This window comes from Scyliorhinus canicula, chromosome 5 (assembly GCF_902713615.1).
Source record: "Scyliorhinus canicula chromosome 5, sScyCan1.1, whole genome shotgun sequence".
In the NCBI taxonomy this organism is placed as follows: Eukaryota; Metazoa; Chordata; class Chondrichthyes; order Carcharhiniformes; family Scyliorhinidae; genus Scyliorhinus; species Scyliorhinus canicula.
In genome coordinates this window covers 109,237,088-109,255,692 of record NC_052150.1, presented here as the reverse complement: position 1 = coordinate 109,255,692, position 18,605 = coordinate 109,237,088, and the positions used below count along the sequence as shown (strand labels likewise).

General features: G+C 46.8%; 1 protein-coding gene across 1 annotated transcript in view; it reads left to right on the top strand.

Annotated features, from left to right (window-relative positions):
* The first annotated feature begins 398 nt into the window (after positions 1 to 398).
* scin (scinderin) overlaps positions 399 to 18,605 on the top strand; it is a 214,812-nt gene continuing 196,605 nt past the window's right edge. The window contains exons 1-2 of the mRNA XM_038797494.1: positions 399 to 814; positions 902 to 1,056. Of these exons, the coding sequence (XP_038653422.1) occupies positions 622 to 814; positions 902 to 1,056 (348 nt within the window). The 5' untranslated portion in view covers positions 399 to 621. The remainder of the gene's footprint in view (positions 815 to 901; positions 1,057 to 18,605) is intronic.

Here is an 18,605-nt window from a genome sequence, read left to right as displayed (position 1 = left end):
TTAAGAGAGATGTGGCTCTTTTTAGCCCAATCGCCAGAGGAAAAATACCAGCGCAACCAGTGTTCCAAGACTGAGTTTATAAAGAGCCATTATGTGTGGAGATGCTTATAAAGAGCATACGCCACAGAAACGGGCCGTTCATCCTGTCCCATTCCTTCCTATTGATCCGTGGCTACGTTTATTTCTCACATGGACCTTGACCCTCCCATTTATTCCATCTCACCCTGTCCGCCTATCCTTCTCGGGTCGGAATAAACCAGGCACAATCCGGGAGAGGCTTCCTGAGGGGAGTTTGTCAAACTTGACTTCAGCCTGGGCGGTTCGCGCGCCTGGAGAGAGTCAGTACGGAGCAGGGGCGACCGGGGCAAGCGTTTCCAGTCAGAATCCAATTCTTATTAGCTCATCCAGGGCTGATTTTTTTTTTATTGCTCAGCACTCAGTTCCGTGTTGTGTTATTTTTTTCACAGGCTCGGGTCCTGACATCACACGTCTGCTGCCACACGCCCCCTCTCCCTCGTTTCCTTTAAAGCTGAAGTGTGCAGAGTTGCAGAGACGCTTGCAGCAAAGTTTTGTGGTAGAGAGAGTTCTCGCTCAGCTCAGCACATCTGGAGACGGGGCAGGATGGTGCTGTACCACAAGGAGTTCGAAAACGCTGGCAAAAAGGAAGGGATCCAGGTGTGGAGAGTGGAGCATTTGGAGCTGGTACCGGTGCCACAGGCTTTCCATGGCAGTTTCTATGTGGGAGACGCTTACCTGGTGATGCAGACCATCGTGAGGAGCAACAACTTCTCTTACAATCTCCACTTTTGGTTAGGTGAGGCTGAGCTTAACTGCGTGGGCATGTTGTTTCCCTCAGCAGGACACGGCGGTAATAATTACACACTGCTTCATTTTCCTTTAGGCAAAGAGTGCTCCCAGGATGAAAGTAGCGCCGCTGCGATATTTACCGTGCAAATGGATGACTACCTGGGGGGGAAACCGGTTCAGTATCGGGAGCAGCAAGATTACGAGTCCACCACTTTCGTTGGCTACTTCAAAGGAGGTCTTAAGTACAAGGTAGATAGACATCGCAGTGTATCCAAACCTCGTACCGGACTTTTCCCCTCCTATAACGACCATTAGTACTTTTATTTGTTTTCTATAGTTTGTTCTTCACAACGTTATCCGCTGGCGCCAATACTCCATAGAATGAGTTTAATTGTTCAGTGCGATAAAACTACTCGTTCAAAACATGCAAGCGAATGGAAAATAAGGTTAGGATAGTGTTGCATTCATACACAAGTATGTCAGTTATGTCAATTAGCTTGGCACAACTGCATAAAGTACTCATTTCCAATTCCTCCATTACACCTTTTCTTTTCCCTTTCCTATGTTTTGTGCAACATTTTCCATGTGTGAGCCAGGACAGTTAGTTGACAGGCTATTCATAAGGTCATCAAAAAGCAAACCAGTTCCTATTGTCATCTTACTTCTACATCTATCTGTGCCATGGATTTTTGTTTTAACTTTTTTCATGCTTTATGAGCAGTAAGAACAACCAAGGTGACAAACGTTTCTAATCAATTGGTTTTATGCTAGAGATTCATGTGCCCTAATTTGAAGTAAACCTCAAAACTCAGAATAGGCCAATTCTTCTTGTTTGGGAGACTGAAAGGTAAAACCCATTGACTTCCTGGGCGGGATTCTCCATTGCCCAAATTTGATATCGTAATTGGCGATTGGGCGGAGAATCGAGTCCAACTCCCAAATCGAGGCCGGCGCTGGTTTGATGCCAGTGAGCCATGCTCCGCCCCTTCGGAAATGGCATCACCGCAGCGTGCCGTTGCAATGCCGAGGGTGCGTCATTAGCCGGCCCTCCCTCAATGCTCCGCCCCCAATAGGCAGGGTTCCCGACAGGGACACGTGTGGTCTTAGCGTTCGGGAACCCGTTGTGGGCAGCACTGCCACTCTCGACCCGAACCCGTGCCACTGGCCGGGGGCGGGGGGGTCTTCCCCGAGGGCTGGGGAACTGGTGTGGAGTGGCCAGGGCTGGCCAGAGGGTGGCCTGTGGGGCCGCATATGGTGGGTTGGGTCCACGCACGACTGCCACCATTTAATACAGCGCGACCGCTGCAGGTCATCAGCCGTGGGCATGAGTGACCAAGGACCTGGCCATTCTCCGGTCGTTTTCGGTGCGGGAGCCGGGAGTTTCACCCGGCGCCACTACTAGTCCCTCACCGGTCCCAGAATCAGTGAGGGGATGGCGCTGATTTTTCCCTTGTAAACCTCCCACAGATTTTCCGTTCGCGCCGGCACTTAGCCACTGAAATGGAGAATCCAAGCCCCTGTGTGGTGTTCACCGAAACTGACACCAATCAGTATCCTGGACAGTCTCTGGTTTGTCTCCTGGACTGTCTTTGCTCAGTCCCATGGGCAGTATCTAGTCACTGCTCTGGATCGTCCCCAATTGGTCTCGTGGACTGTCTATGGTCAGAACATATGAACATACATATTATGTGCAGGAGTCAGCCATCTGGCTCCTCAAGCTTGCTCTGACATTTGATAAGATCATGGCTAATTAGATTGTGGCCTCCACTTTTCTGTCTTACCCTCTATACCCTTTGATTCCCCTATCAATTAAAAATCTGTTTAACTCAATTTTAAAATTATTCCATGACCCAGTCTCCTCTGCTCTCGGGGGGAAGAGAATTTCACAGACACATGACCCTCTGAGAAAAAAAAATTCTCCTCATCTCTGTCTTAAATTGGAGATGACTTAATTTTGAACTGTGTCCCCTAGTTCTAGATGCTCTCATAAAGGGAACCATCTTCTCAGGATCTACCCTGTCATGGTCATTGATATGTTTCAATAATGTCAGGTCTCATTCTTCTCAACCCTGATAGGTATTGACCCAATCTGTCTAACCTTTGTTTCTAACATATTATCAGTTTTTTAAACAAAGGAGAACAAAACTGTAAGCCATGATCTTACCAATGCCCCATACAACTGCAGCAAAACATCTCCAAACATTTTTTATTCCATTCCCTTTGCAATAAATGATAACATTCCATTTGCTTTCCTAATCAGTTGCTGTAAGTCTATACTATTTTTTTATGATTCATGATCCTTCTGTACCACAGAGTTCTGCAATATTCTCCATTTAAAGAGCATACTGCTTCTTTGTGCCAACGTTCACATTTTCCCACATTATTTTTGTGCCCACTCACTTGAACTATCTATATTTTTATGCAGACTCCTTATATCTTCCTTGCAAAGTTTTTTCCCACCTATTTTTGTATCTTCAGCAAATTTAGCAATCATACATTTGGTCCCTTCATCCAAGACATTTATACAGATTGCAAATAGTTGAGGCTCCAGCATTGATCCCTGTGACACCCATGAGTTATAGCTTATTAACCCAAAAATGACCAATTTATCCCTGCTCTCTACTTCTTGTTAGCTAGCCAATCCTCTAACCATGTTACTGCCTAACCATGAGCTCTTATTTTGTATCATAACCTTTGCTATGGCACCTTATCAAGCAACTTTTGGAAATCCAAGTTACATTGTTACATCCTCAAAGAACTCAAATATGTTGGTCAAATGTGATTTCCCAACACTGTGCAGGAAACTGAATGAAGACTGTCCTTGAGACTGACTAGAGACTGCCTTGGACACTATTCAGAGCTGGTCCAGGAGTCTGACCAGAGATTTCCTTTTTAGAGTCTTCTGGATTGTAGGCGTAACAGTTTTTTTTAACAAAACTCAGCTCCTTTAGAAAGTAATTACTGCAGAGTTCTAATCAATCTTTCAGTTTCCTTAAAGCAGGTACTGAAAAGTTCAAACATCTTTGAGTACCTCCCAATAAGCTGTACGTTCACTTGAATATTTCCTCTCCCCATTCCAGGGACAACATGACCTGACTGTTGATGAATTAACTCAGTATAGGACAGACCATGGGATTGTCTGTCATGTGAGAGTACCTTTAAGAAATAGGTGTTTATAAATGGGTGTGTATATAAATATCTGTAGTGAGAGTACCTTTAAGAAATGGGCATTTACTACTGCAGTGATGTCAGAGAGTGGATGGAGCTGGGCTGTCTGTCAGCTTTTTACTTTCATTTTTGAGCATGCTGCAGGGTGTGTTTTAGTTTCGTTTTCAGTGTTGGAGCTGAAGCCAGACCAAGCAGGTGTACTGCTGTTCTCTCTGCCATCAAAGGACTATCTCTTGATCATTTGGTGAATTCAGAATTCTAAATGTTTTCAGTAGTGACTTTAACCTGATGTGCTTCTGATAAAGTTTTTGTTTTTAAGTCGTATGGATGTTAAAAAGGAAAGCTTAAAGCTTACTTAGTGTTGTAGAATTTGGGGGTTGTATTTGAAATAATGGTTGCTAAGATGTTCATTGTATGTTTTAAAAAGGTTAACTTGAGTTCATAGAATAAACATTGTTTTGCTTTAAAAAGTACTTTTCCATTTCTGCTGTACCACACCTGAAGAGTGGGCCGTGTGTCCCCTATACTACAATCTATTAAAAGTTTTGGGTCAGGTGAACTCCATGATACACTTTGGGGTTCTCTAAACCCTAGCCCATAACAAATTGGGGGCTCAAGCTGGATAAAAGTCTGTCTATTGGATTGGCTTAGTGAATTTAAAAACAGTTAGTATTAGCATACTGTGGTTGCTTTTCAGGTGTGGTATTTTAGTTGAAGTAGGGAGTATGTTGAGGACAATGGCTCTTTCAGGGGCTCTGAAGTTTTTGGAGGTGGAGACGGTCATACGCAGTACCTTAGAGACAGAGACTAAAAGCAGACTGTTAAATTTGGCAAAAACATTGCAGTTAACATTACCTGACAAAATGCGAAAAGATGACATCATTATGATCGTGGCTAAGCATTTAACGTTGCCTGAGATACAGTTTGACTCATTGGAAATAGCAAAATTTCAGCTACAAATTAAACAAATGGAACATGAGAAATAATTAAAGCAGCTTGACTATGAAAGAGAGAGAGGAAAAAGAGAGAGAAAGAAAAAGAGAGAGAGAGGAAAAAGAGAGAGAAGAAAGGAAGCAGAAAGAATAGCCCTCGCAGAACAAAAAGATAGAACAGGAGATACAGATCAGGGAAAAAGATAAAGAGCGAGAGTTTGAACTTCAGAAAATGGCCATGAAACATGACAGTCAGTTAAAATTGGCAGAGGTAAAGGGAAACGTACAGTTGGTGGATAGTGATATAGAGCATCAAAGTCGAAGGCTTGGTGGGTATCTATTTAAATATGTCCAAGCATTGCCAAGGTTTGATGAGAAGGAGGTGGAAGCCTTTTTCATTTCATTTGAGAAGGTAGCTAAACACATGAAATGGCTACAGGACATGTGGGTATTACTGATTCAAACAAAGCTGGTAGGTATGGCTGGTGAAGTGTTTGCATCACTACCGGAGGAGGTATCTGGAACGTATGAGGAGGTGAAAAAATCCATCTTAGGTGCATATGAACTAGTGCCTAAAGCCTACAGACAAAGGCTTAGAAATTTAAGGAAAGAATATGGTCAAACATACATGGAGTTTGAAAGGACCAAACAGTGTAATTTTGATAGGTGGATAAGGGCTTTGAAAATAGACCAAACGTATGAATCTCTCAGAGAAATTATATTTTTGGAGGAGTTTAAAAATTTAATTCCTGATGTAGTGAGAGCTCATGTGGAAGAGCAGAGGATTACAACTGTGAGGTTAGCAGCAGAAATGGCAGATGATTATGAATTAGTTCATAAACCAAAGCTTGGTTTGCGACAGAATTTTCAGCCTGTGAGGGATAGAAACTGGGGACATGAGAAATACTCAAGTGGTAAACGTAAAGGTGATCTGATGGGAGATAATAAGGAGTGTGTACCTCAGATTAAAAAGGAAATCCAGGAGGGTAGAAAAGAAATGAAAAATTTCAACTGTTTTCATTGTAATAAACTAGGCCATTTAAAGTCACAGTGTTGTTGGTTGAAGAAAAGCACTGTGAAGGCTGATGTGGTAAAATAGGATAAGAAAGTAGCGTTTGTTACCGTAAAAGTGATGTCTTGATGAGAAAATGGAGACCTTTACATGTGCAGGCGGATGAAAAGTGGGCAGAAGTTCATCAAGTAGTATTGCCGGTAGGGTATATAAAGGAGGTGTTGCGAGTTGCACATGAGGTACCAATAGGAGGTCATTTGGGAATAAGGAAAACTCAAGCTAAAATCCAGAAACATTTTTATTGGCCTGGACTACATAAAGATATAGTTAAATTTTGTCAATCATTTCACACATGTCAAGTGATAGAGAAATCTCAAGCAGTGATAAAACCACTTAATACCAAAGTGCCCTTAATACCCATTCAATCATTTGAGGAACCTTTTACAAGGGTCCTAATTGATTGCGCAGGACCGCTTCCTGAAACAAAAAGTGTGAATCAATACCTTTTGACTATAATGGATGTGTCTACTAGGTTTCCAGAGGCCACTCCAGTGCATAGTATTACAGCTAAAAAGAATGTGGAGGAGTACCTTAAATTCTTTACTAGATATGGAATACCCACAGAAATACAATCGGATCAAGGATCAAATTTTACCTCAAGGTTATTCAAAGAAGTTATGATAGCTTAGGAATGAAACAGTTTAAATCAACTGCATACCATCCAGAATTGCAGGGAGCATTAGAAAGGTGGCATCAGACATTAATGACAATGTTGAGGGCTTATTGTCACAATTATCCAGAGGATTGCGATAAAGGAATTCTATTCGTACTGTTTGCAATTAGGGATGCACCTAATGAGTCAACCAAATTTAGTCCTTTTGAATTAATTTTTGGTCATGTGGTAAGAGAACTACTTAAATTCATTAAGGAAAAGTTGGTGAGTGATAAGTTGGAAATTACATTATTGGATTACGTGTCAAATTTCAGGGAATGATTAAATAGAGCAGGTGAATTGGATAGACAACATTTGAAAGTTGCACAAAATGTGACAAAATGGGTAGCGGACAAGAAATCCAAAGTTTGTAGTTTTGCCAGTGGAGATAAAGTTTTAGTGTTGTTACCAGTGGTATGTGAGCCTTTAAAAGCTAGGTTTTGTGGACCTTATCAGACTGAAAGAAAATTAAGTTAGGTGAATTACGTGTTAAGAAAAATAGACAGAAGGAAGACTCCCCGAGTGTGTCATGTGAATATGATTAAAAGGTACTTTGAAAGGGAAGAAGAGAAAAAGGAGGAGGTTTTAATGATTCTAACTCAAAGTGACAAACCAAATCCAGATGACTGAATTTGACATACCTCAAATTAAATTGGAAAATGAGGATGTTCTTAAAAATTGTGATAAATTGTTGAGTTACCTTCCAGAGGAAAAACGGACTGAAAGAGTTATTGATATCATATGGGCATATTTGTTGAGATAAATTGGGAGGTACTAAAATGGCTATACATGATGTTGATGTGGGAAATGCTGTTCCAATCAAACAACAGACTTAATCCTTTAAAATTGGCACAGGTTAACAAAGAGATTGAGAGTGTGCTTAAAATTGCATAATTGAAGTGGGTTGCAGCCAATGGAGCTCACCCATAATGATGGTACCAAAACCAGACGGTACTCAATAGTTGTGTGTACTATAGAAAGGTTAATGCAGTTACCAGAATGGACTCTTATCCTATCCCATGCTTGGAAGATTGCATTGTGAAAGTGGGACAATCAGTTTTTATTTCCGAGCTGTCTTTCCTTAAAGGTTACTGGCAGGTAACTTTATCCGAAAGGGCGAAGGCGATTTCAGCTTTTGTGACTCCAGATGGTATATACCAATTCAAAGTTATGCCATTTGGCATGAAAAGCGCCCCAGCCACATTTCAACGGTTTACGAACAAAGTTGTTTCAGGATTACCCAATTGTGCGGTATACATTGACGATCTAGTAATTTTCAGCCAGACATGGAAAGAACATTTAAAACATCTGATGGAGTTATTCGATCGACTTCAGGAGGCGGGTTTGGTGATAAACCTAGCCAAAAGTGAATTTGGAAAAGCCCAAGTCACTTTGCTTGGCCATACAATCAGACAGGGCGAATGGTCATACGTGATGTGAAACCAACAGTTATTGAGGAGTTTTCAATACCCTCGAGATAAAGGGAAATAATGCAATTTCTTGGCATGAAATGAAATGAAAATGAAATGAGTGAAATGAAAATCGCTTATTGTCACAAGTAGGCTTCAAATGAAGTTACTGTGAAAAGCCCCTAGTCGCTACATTCTGGGGCCAGTTCGGGAAGGCTGGTAGGGGAATTGAACCGTGCTGCTGGCTTGCCTTGGTCTGCTTTCAAAGCCAGCGATTTAGCCCTGTGCTAAACCAGAGTGGATTTGATCGAACATTTGGGCGAACGTTTTGTAGTGATTTTGGAGTGATTTCTCCACTGATGGACTTGCTGAAGAAATGTTGAAAATTTTAGTGGACAGCGGACTTTCAACAGGCATTTGACTGCCTGAAAGCTGTGATAACCAATGCTCCTGTGTTGGAGAATTACAAGGATCTCTGTGATCAGGTTGAACTGAAGTATCTGACTTTAAAGAGAAATGCCGAGGCGTAGAGAAATGGACAGTTCATGCAGAGATGTTCTTGTTCAAAGACACTGTTAATCGAGAAGGATTTCAGTTGGAGGAAGAAAAACGGAAAAAACGGACTATATTATTATACCTGTTTGCGTGTGTTTTTTGAAACAAAAGAGTATATTTATTGTGTGCATTTCTCAAAGGATAGTGAAAAGGTGAAAAATAAAACCATCTTGAAGTTGATGGTTTGTTTTTTTTTCTTGGGGGGGAGGTGTCATGTGAGAGTACCTTTAAGAAGTGGGTGTTTAGAAATGAGTGTGTATATAAATATCTGTAGTGAGAGTACCTTTAAAAAATGGGTGTTTACTACTGCAATAATGTCAAAGAGTGGGTGCAGCTGAGCTCTGTCAGCTTTTTACTTTTGTGTTTGAGCAGGCTGCAGGGTTGTGTTTTCAGTGTTGAGCTGAAGCCAGACCAAGCAGGTGTACTGCTGATCTCAGTGCCATCAAAAGACTATCTCTTGATCATTTGGTGAATTCAGAATTCTAAATGTTTTCAGTAGTGACTTTAACCTGATGTGCTTCTGATAAAGGTTTTGTTTTTTTAAGTCGTATGGATGTTAAAAAGGAAAGCTTAAAGCTTACTTAGTGTTGTAGTCTTTGGGGGTTGTATTTGAATTAATGGTTGCTAAGGTGTTCACTCTATGTTTTAAAAAGGTTAACTTGATTCATAGAATAAACATTGTTTTGCTGTAAAAAATACTTTTCCATTTCTGCTGTGCCACACCTGTCGAGTGGGCTGTGTGCACCCCATATCACAATCTTTTAAAAGTTGTGGGTCAGGTGAACTCCATGATACACTTTGGGGTTCTCTAAACCCTGGCCCATAACAGTCCTAATCATTTGTAATCATCCTTGCATAACAATTTCGCATTTCTTCTGATTTCCTTCCCATAAGTGAAACAGTTTATTTTTAGGAGCACTGTGTACATTAGAAAGTATTTGGCAAACCTCACCCAAGGGTGAATATAAGTTACATTGAAAATTAATTGCATCAATGTCATTGCATTGTCAACATGTAATTGTGCGACGTGCTGAAGTTGGCAATTGGCTGCTCTTCCTCCATTCGTAACCATTGAGTGACAAAGGTGTTATTCTTTATTACTAATGAATACACTAAGCTGTGCTGTGAAATTTCTCTGATTGTTGTTTAACCCAAATCAACATTTGTGTTACAATAGTGAACCAAGTATGTTTGTTACAAATGAGGTGCCAGCCTCTTGATTCCATGTTTAAGATTGTGTTTTGTTTGTTACCTCACACATCAGCTTTCATGAAACTAACTGGCGGTGATATTCACAGGGATTTGCATTCGGAGAGGAAGGGAGGAGTTTGTTTTTCCTGAATGTCCAGCAGTTGGTAACTGCAGGCTGTCTTTGAAGTTTTTCCCCCCCAGGTTTACTGGGCCAACAATCAGCCTGATTGATAGCCTGGCCTGGAGAGGATGCAGGAGAAGAATGCAGCAAAATAAAAGGAGCGATTGTTGGCTAGGGTTCTAGTTGGGGAGGAAGTGGGAGAAATTATGTAATGGTGGAAGTGTTGATCACCGGCAGAGAGATTGCTGATCGGGAGAGTGAAGATGCTGGTCAGTGAGAGAGCAAGACAGGGTGGAGATGGTGGTCGAGGAGAGAGAGTGAGAGGTCGCTGTTGCTGGTGTTATGATTGTTGACGAAGCAGGAACCAGGCAGATTAAGTGGAGGATTGGGGATGATGGGCATGGGGAGTTGGACAGATTGTGAGGATATTTCCAAAATAGCTTGTTCAGGCATTTACTGAATCAGCAACAGAACTCATTATGACAACTGTTTTATTGTTAGACTACAGTTCAGTACTTTAAAGGGTGGGCAGTGATTGAATGGCCTTGTTACTGGCCCAGCAATCCTGAGACCCAGAGCAATGCTGTGGAGACCCGGGTTTGAATCCCACCATGCAGATTTTAAAAAATCTGGAATTAAAAGTCTAAGGATGACCATGAAATCATTGTTGGTTGTTTAAAAACCCATCTGGTCTTTTAGGGAAGGAAATTTGCTATTCTCACCTGGTCTGGCCTACATGTGACTCCGAATCCACAGCCCTCTCAAGGAAAATTAGGGATGGGCAATACATGCTGATCCAGCTGACAACATGACTCATAAATTAATTTTAAAAAGGCAATGCTCTATAAATGCACTGGATTTATGCATCTGGCTGGTCTCGCCATTTTACCTGGCAGGGATATTAGGGCCTGGGAAACTGGGCCAAAGAAGGTTCAAGATGAAGAATCAGAAAGTTGTTACAATGGAGGCAAATATCCTTCATTAAAGGTGTATATGCACTGACCGACTTCTTTGGAGAGAATTGGTCACCTCGACTCACCTCAGTTGAAGCCAGGGGTGGGTGGGTTTAAGGGAGTGTTGAATCAAGATTGAAATGACTAAAATTTGAACTTCTTACCTGGATCCACCAATCGCTGGATGAGGGGTCAGTCCAGTTTGGGGGGTTAGTCCGGGAGTGGGGTGGGTTTGAACTGGGTCGCACCTGGAGGCGGGGGGGGGGGGGGGGGGGGGGGGGGGGGGGGGTTTGCCTTGGGAGTGGGTTCCCTGGGGTTTGGTGTGTGTGGGGTGATGTCCCGTGTGAGGCTTGGTCTGGGTTATTTAAATGTTTGGAGTTAGAAGTGTTCTTTTCCTCTAATCGTTTCAGTGTAGTTATCAGGGTAAAACTGGCAGAACCATCCGAAGTTCGCAATTTAGATCACTTCTAGCCCAACACAATTGTCCAGAGGAAGTCAGCACTTCCTCTGCCAGGTAAACCCTTACATGGGAACTTCCTGGAGGGATTCCCCACGCATCATTGGGGCATCATTTGGGGTAGCCTCTAAATGTGACGCTGGGGAACCAGGAAGTTATGGCCCATTATTTCATGCCAGCTCGAGACACCAGAATCAAAGTCCAATGGCTTATTCCTTCTTGGAGGTTAGTGGGCTGCAAATCAGTGCTGAATAATTCATTTTTCTAGTGATGTTCACTTCATTAATCAGATAGGCATACTGAGATGAATTAGCCTTGTAGGCGATGGTAGAGAATGTCCAGCAGAAACATTGTAAATGGAGTCAGGTGTCCAACCTGGGCCAGAGCTACTTGTCTGCGAGACTGCTAGTTAGATGGAAAACAACAAACTGAATTATGCAGTTCAGCAAGTCAATATTACTTGTTTCACAAGCCAGTGACCCATGTTACATGCCTCCCACCTCCCTCCCAGGTCTTTGACAAAGGATGTGTATCAACTATCAGGATTGTAACAACTGCTGAATGTGGGGACTTCCAATGATGGCGATGTGCTGAGTGGACACACATTAGGTGGCACTCCTGCAGACCTGGTCAGAGCGGCTTCCATGGTGCTGTTGATGGAAACTAAATTGTGATAACATTAATTCACTGTGGGACCGTGAGAACGAGTGAACATTAGGCTTTAATATCCATGAACTCGCCTGCCAGAGTCGGCTGTACAAATGAGTGCCACCCACAGGTGGCCGGACTATATATGGCCCCGGTGAGGGTGGAGCCAGAGGCGGAGCTCACCGGGATTCCAGTACAGTACCTGGAAGTAGCCCATATCATCACTTCCAGGTCATGGGTTACATTATTATACAGGCAGTACAGACAGCTCATGCATTAGGTGAAGTACATTCACCACAGCTATCTTTTTCTGATCCACCTTCATTGCTGCCCCTTGTCCAGGCCGTTGGTCCATACAAATGTATTTGTCTCCACCGGGGTGTTAAAGTAGTGCTCCTTGTTGTGGAATGTTAACCAGCACCTGGCTGGGGACAGCAGTCCGAATCGATTTTGCCTGATTAAATTTGGCCTTGCGTGTTGCCAAGTCTGCCCTAATGTTTTGATACACTCAGATTTTGTGATCTTCCCAGGTGCCCTTCTCACCTTGGTCTGTCTCGCCCACCTCAGGATCTTCTCACGATCCTGGTATTGGTGCAGCTTTGCGATGACCACCCTCAGTTGTTCGCCCACCTTGGATTTCAGCCTGAATGACCTGTGCACTTTGTCGATCTCTGGGGGGTTGGGGAACCTGTCTTTCCCGACTAGGTTGCCCAGCATTTGGGCGATGTAGCCTGTCATGTCTTAGCCCTCAATACCTTCTGGCCCTCGACTTTCTTGGTCCTCGACTTTCCCTTTTAATTTCCCTTGGGCCGCCACCAACCTTCTGACTTCTTCCTCCAGGATGATGATCCTGTCGCTCTGGTCTGTTGAGGCTTCGCCAGTTCGTGGATTGTTTTTTCCTGTGCTTCCACCTTCTTCTGCAATCCGCCGATCGTTTTTTGCATGATGACCATCACCCCTGTCACCGCCACCTTGACCACCAGCTGGATTTCAACTCTTATTGCCTCTTTCATGGCGTTCAGCACCTTCATGTGGACTGTCTTCCATCCGTCTCCAGATGGTTCGGAGACTCTGATGCTTGGGTCGTCGGTCTCCCTCTCTCTTGGGTGCCCAGGGCTCCCTCGCCTCGTTGGTCCGCCAGCCCATTTGCCTGCTGCCCGTGGCCGACCCTTTGACCCCTCGAGCTCCCGCTCGCTGGCATTTTGGTCCTAGTCTTTTCTTCTCTCAGTTGAGGTTGAGTTGCCTTTGAATTTTCGGGCAAAATTCGCCTAAAAGTGCGTATTTGGTTCTGGTCTGCAGGAGTGCCACCTAATGTGTGTCCACTCAGCACATCACCATCATTGGAAGTCCCCACATTCAGCAGTTGTTACAATCCTGATAGTTGATACACATCCTTTGTCAAAGACCTGGGAAGGAGGTGGGAGGCATGTAACATGGGTCGCTGGCTTGTGAAACAAGTAATATTGACTTGCTGAACTGCATAATTCAGTTTGTTGTTTTCCATCTAACTAGCAGTCTCGCAGACAAGTAGCTCTGGCCCAGGTTGGACACCTGACTCCATTTACAATGTTTCTGCTGGACATTCTCTACCATCGCCTACAAGGCTAATTCATCTCAGTATGCCTATCTGATTAATGAAGTGAACATCACTAGAAAAATGAATTATTCAGCACTGATTTGCAGCCCACTAATCTCCAAGAAGGAATAAGCCATTGGACTTTGATTCTGGTGTCTCGAGCTGGCATGAAATAATGGGCCATAACTTCCTGGTTCCCCAGCGTCACATTTAGAGGCTACCCCAATGATGCCCCAATGATGCCGTGGGGAATCCCTCCAGGAAGTTCCCATGTAAGGGTTTACCCGGCAGAGGAAGTGCTGACTTCCTCTGGACAATTGTGTTGGGCTAGAAGTGATCTAAATTGCGAACTTCGGATGGTTCTGCCAGTTTTACCCTGATAACTACACTGAAACGATTAGAGGAAAAGAACACTTCTAACTCCAAACATTTAAATAACCCAGACCAAGCCTCACACGGGACATCACCCCACACACACCAAACCCCAGGGAACCCACTCCCAAGGCAAACCCCCCCCCCCCCCCCCCCCCCCCCCCCCCCCCCCCCCGCCTCCAGGTGCGACCCAGTTCAAACCCACCCCACTCCCGGACTAACCCCCCAAACTGGACTGACCCCTCATCCAGCGATTGGTGGATCCAGGTAAGAAGTTCAAATTTTAGTCATTTCAATCTTGATTCAACAGTCCCTTAAACCCACCCACCCCTGGCTTCAACTGAGGTGAGTCGAGGTGACCAATTCTCTCCAAAGAAGTCGGTCAGTGCATATACACCTTTAATGAAGGATATTTGCCTCCATTGTAACAACTTTCTGATTCTTCATCTTGAACCTTCTTTGGCCCAGTTTTAGGGCAGCACGGTAGCATGGTGGTTAGCATAAATGCTTCACAGCTCCAGGGTCCCAGGTTCGATTCCCGGCTGGGTCACTGTCTGTGTGGAGTCTGCACATCCTCCCCGTGTGTGCGTGGGTTTCCTCCGGGTGCTCCGGTTTCCTCCCACAGTCCAAAGATGTGCGGGTTAGGTGGATTGACCAGGCTAAATTGCCCTTAGTGTCCTAAAAGAAAAAGGTTAATGGGGGTTACTGGGATAGGTATACGTGGGCTTGAGTGGGGTGATCATTGCTCGGCACAACATCGAGGGCCGAAGGGCCTGTTCTGTGCTGTACTGTTCTAAAAAAAAAGCTCCAACTCGACGCACGCGCGTCAGAAGCCAAGGAGATCTTTGAACATTGGCTCCGCTACCTCGACTCCTTCACAACACCTCCCACTGAAACCATCAAGCTGCGTCTCCTCCACGCTCGGGTGAGCCATCGAATTTCTGTGATGATCGAGAAAGCGGCCACGTACGAGGCGGCGGTCGTAACCCTCAAGGCGCATTTCGTAAATCCTGAAAATAAGGTGTAGGCCTACATCTCCTCACGACTCGCCGTCAATGCGCTGGGGAATCGCGAGACGAGTATCTGGAAAAACTGACCCTACTCGCGAGGAACTGCAGCTACCGGGACGTGCCCGCGGAGGAACGCATTAATCTTCAGGTCCGAGACTCCAATGTGGCTGGAGTCCGATCGAACTACATCTGGCAGCACTTGCTGGAAAACGGGACCACTAACCTGCGGGATACGGTAAAGCTAGCCACGTCGTTAGAGGTGGCATACCAAAACCTCAGTGCGTTCCCCGAGGACCCGGGAACCCCTCGTGGACACCATCGTTGCGACCCCCGTCGGACCTGACTACGTCGCGGGCCTGTGCCGCATGGCTACCAGTCCAGCCCCGGGAACCGCAGTGCTATTTCTGGGTCAGGGTCAACACCCCCAGCAGCGCTGCCCAGCCCGCACAGCGACGTGCAGCAACTGTGGGGAAAAGGGACAGTTCGCCAGAGTCTGTCTGGGTTGACCTAAAGCCCCGAAATCGAACATTCACCAGGCCCGACCTATGGACTCACTGGCCCGCACACGGCACAATGTGGCTGCGTGCCTGCCCGGAACGCCCCCTTCAGACGCGTCATCAGCCTCGTGCGACTCGTGGGGGCCGCCATCTTGCCCGCCGACTCCAACACCGACTGACACGTGCGACGGATGGGTGCGGGCATCTTGGTCGCCATCTTCGAACCAACCCGACACATGCGACTCATGGGGGCCGCCATTTTGTGACCCCGACACCGCTGACCATGCTGGCTACCCGCAGCTGGGTGCAGTTACCCTCGACCAGTCGCAGCCGATGCACTTGAAAAACTCAATGATGGTCGTCCGGATCAACAGGCATGAGACCCCCTGCCTTTTAGACTCCGGGAGCACAGAGAGCATTATCCACCCCGACATGGTAAGGCGCTGCTCCCTTCCCATATACCCCGCATTCCAAACCATCTCCCTTGCCTCCGGATCCCATTTGGTCCAGGTCCGGGGGTACTGTATCGCTAACCTCGCGATGCATGGTGCCAAGTACGCCTGTTTTAAGGTGTACGTCCTCCCTTACCTCTGCGCCTCCCCTATTGCTTGGATTAGACTTCCAATGCAGTCACCGAAGCCTGACCCAACAGTTCGGTGGTCCCTTACCCGTCTCACGGTATGCAGCCTCGCGACCCTCAAGGTCACCCCCCCTTCGCTCGTTGCGAACCTCACTCCTGACTGCAAGCCCATCGCCACCAGGAGCAGGCGGTACAGTTCCCAAGATATGGCTTTTATCAAGTCGGAGGTCCAGCGACTGCTGAGTGAAGGGATCATCGAGGCCAGCAACAGCCCCTGGAGAGCGCAGGTGATGGTCGTCCGGACCGGGGAAAGAACCGGATGGTTGCAGATTACAGCCAGACTATTAACCAGTTCACGCAACTGGATGCGTACCCCCTCCCCCGCATCGTGGAAATGGTCAACCAGATCACACAGTACCGTGTGTTCTCAACGGTCGATCTGAAGTCGTGTACCACCAGCTCCCAATCCACCCGGAAGAACGCCACTACACGGCTTTTGAAGCAGCCGGCCGACTCTTCCACTTCCTCAGGGTCCCCTTCGGCGTCACTAACGGGGTCTCAGTTTTTCAGAGAACAATGGACTGAATGGGGGGCCAGTACGGTTTGCAGGCTACATACCCGTACTTGGACAATGTGACCATCTGCGGCCATGATCAGCAGGACCATGATGCCAAACTTCAGAGGTTCATCCAGGCCGCCCATTCTCTCAACCTCCCAGACAACAAAGAGAAGTGCGTTTTCCGTACTACACGACTGGCCATACTCGGCTACGTCGTGGAGAACAGAGTTCTAGGGCCCGACCCTGACCGTATGCGCCCCCTCACAGAACTTCCCCCTCCCCACAGCCTCAAGGCCCTCAAACAATGCCTGGGGCTGTTCTGCTACTATGCCCAGTGGGTCCCCAACTATGCGGACAAAGCCCGCCCACTTATTCAAACCACCACTTTTCCCCTGATGGCTGAGGCTCGCTCGGCCTTCAGCCGCATCAAGGCCAACATCACCAAAGCCGCTATGCACACGGTGAATGAGTCCGTCCCCTTTCAGGTAGAGAGCAATGCATCAGACGTTGCACTGGCCGCCACACTCAACCAGGCAGTCAGGCCGTTAGCATTCTTCTCTAGAACTCTCCACGTTTCCGAGATCCGACACTCGATGGTCGAAAAGAAAGCACAAGCCATAGTGGAAGCCGTGTGGCACTGGAGGCACTGCCTAGCCGGTAGGAGTTTCACCCTCGTCACCGACCAGTGGTCGGTCGCCTTCATGTTTGACAACGCACAACGGGGCGAAATAAAAAATGACAAAATCCTGAGGTGGAGGATCGAACTCTCCACCTACAATTATGATATCAAGTATTGTCCTGGGAAGCTCAACGAGCCCCCAGATGCCCTGCCCTTGGCACATGCGCCAGCGTGCAAGTTGACTGATGTCGGGCTATCCACAATGACCTCTGTCACCTGGGGCCATCCGGCTTACCCACTTTATTAAGGCCCGCAATCTGCCCTTCTCCACCGAGGAGTTTAAGGCCATGACCAGGGACTGCCAGGTCTGTGCGGAGTGCAAACCGCACTTCTACCAGCCAGACAAGGCCTACCTGGTAAAGGCCTCCCAACCCTTTGAGCGCCTGAGCATGGACTTCAAAGGGCCCTTCCCCTCCACCAACCATAATATATACTTCCTGCCTGTCATCGGCGAGTACTCCCGCTTCCCCTTCGCAGTCCCCTGCCCCGACATGGCCTCGGCCAATGTGATAAAGGTACTGCACAGCATCTTCACACTGTTCGGTTTCCCTGCTTACGTCCACAGCGACCGGGGCACATCGTTCATGAGTGATGAGCTACGTAGGTACCTGCTCAGCAAATGCATCGCCTCGAGCAGGACTACGAGCTATAACCTGCAGGGAAACGGACAGGTGGAGAGGGAGAACACGACGGTATGGAAGGCCGTCTTTCTGGCCCTCCGGTCAAGTAGTCTCCCGACCTCCCACTGGCAGGAGGTCCTCCCCGACGCCCTCCACTCCATCAGATCACTCCTCTGCACAGCCACGAACGTGACACCTTACGACCGCTTGTTTCGCTTCCCTTGGAAGTCCATCTCCGGGGTCTCTCTTCCATCTTGGCTGACAACCCCGGGACCTGTCCGTTCTGGAGGCATATGAGGAGCCATAAGACCGACCCACTGGTCGAGAGGGTCCAGCTGCTGCACGTCAACCCCCAGTAAGCCTACATCGCGCACCAGGACGGACGGCATGATATGGTCTCCCTACACGATCTAGTGCCAGCTGGTTGCCCTGCCAACGCGCCCCCCCCCCCCCGCCTCTACCTACAGCCACCCTCTGCACACCTTGCGCCCCCCTGGGTCTCCTGTCTCGGCCCGCACCGGCCCTGGTGCCACACGCCACCCCCTTGCCTACCCCCACCCCCCCAACCACCTCCGGCACGCCTGACTGAGGCTCAAGCTCCAGACACAACGCTCCCGGAGTCACCATCTGCAACGACCGTGCCCGCCGCATCGCCAGAGCTGAGGAGGTCCAAAAGATCGATCTGGCCTCCAGACAGCCTGAATCTCTAATGGACCCCACGTCACCCCTGCTGGACTTGATTTTTTT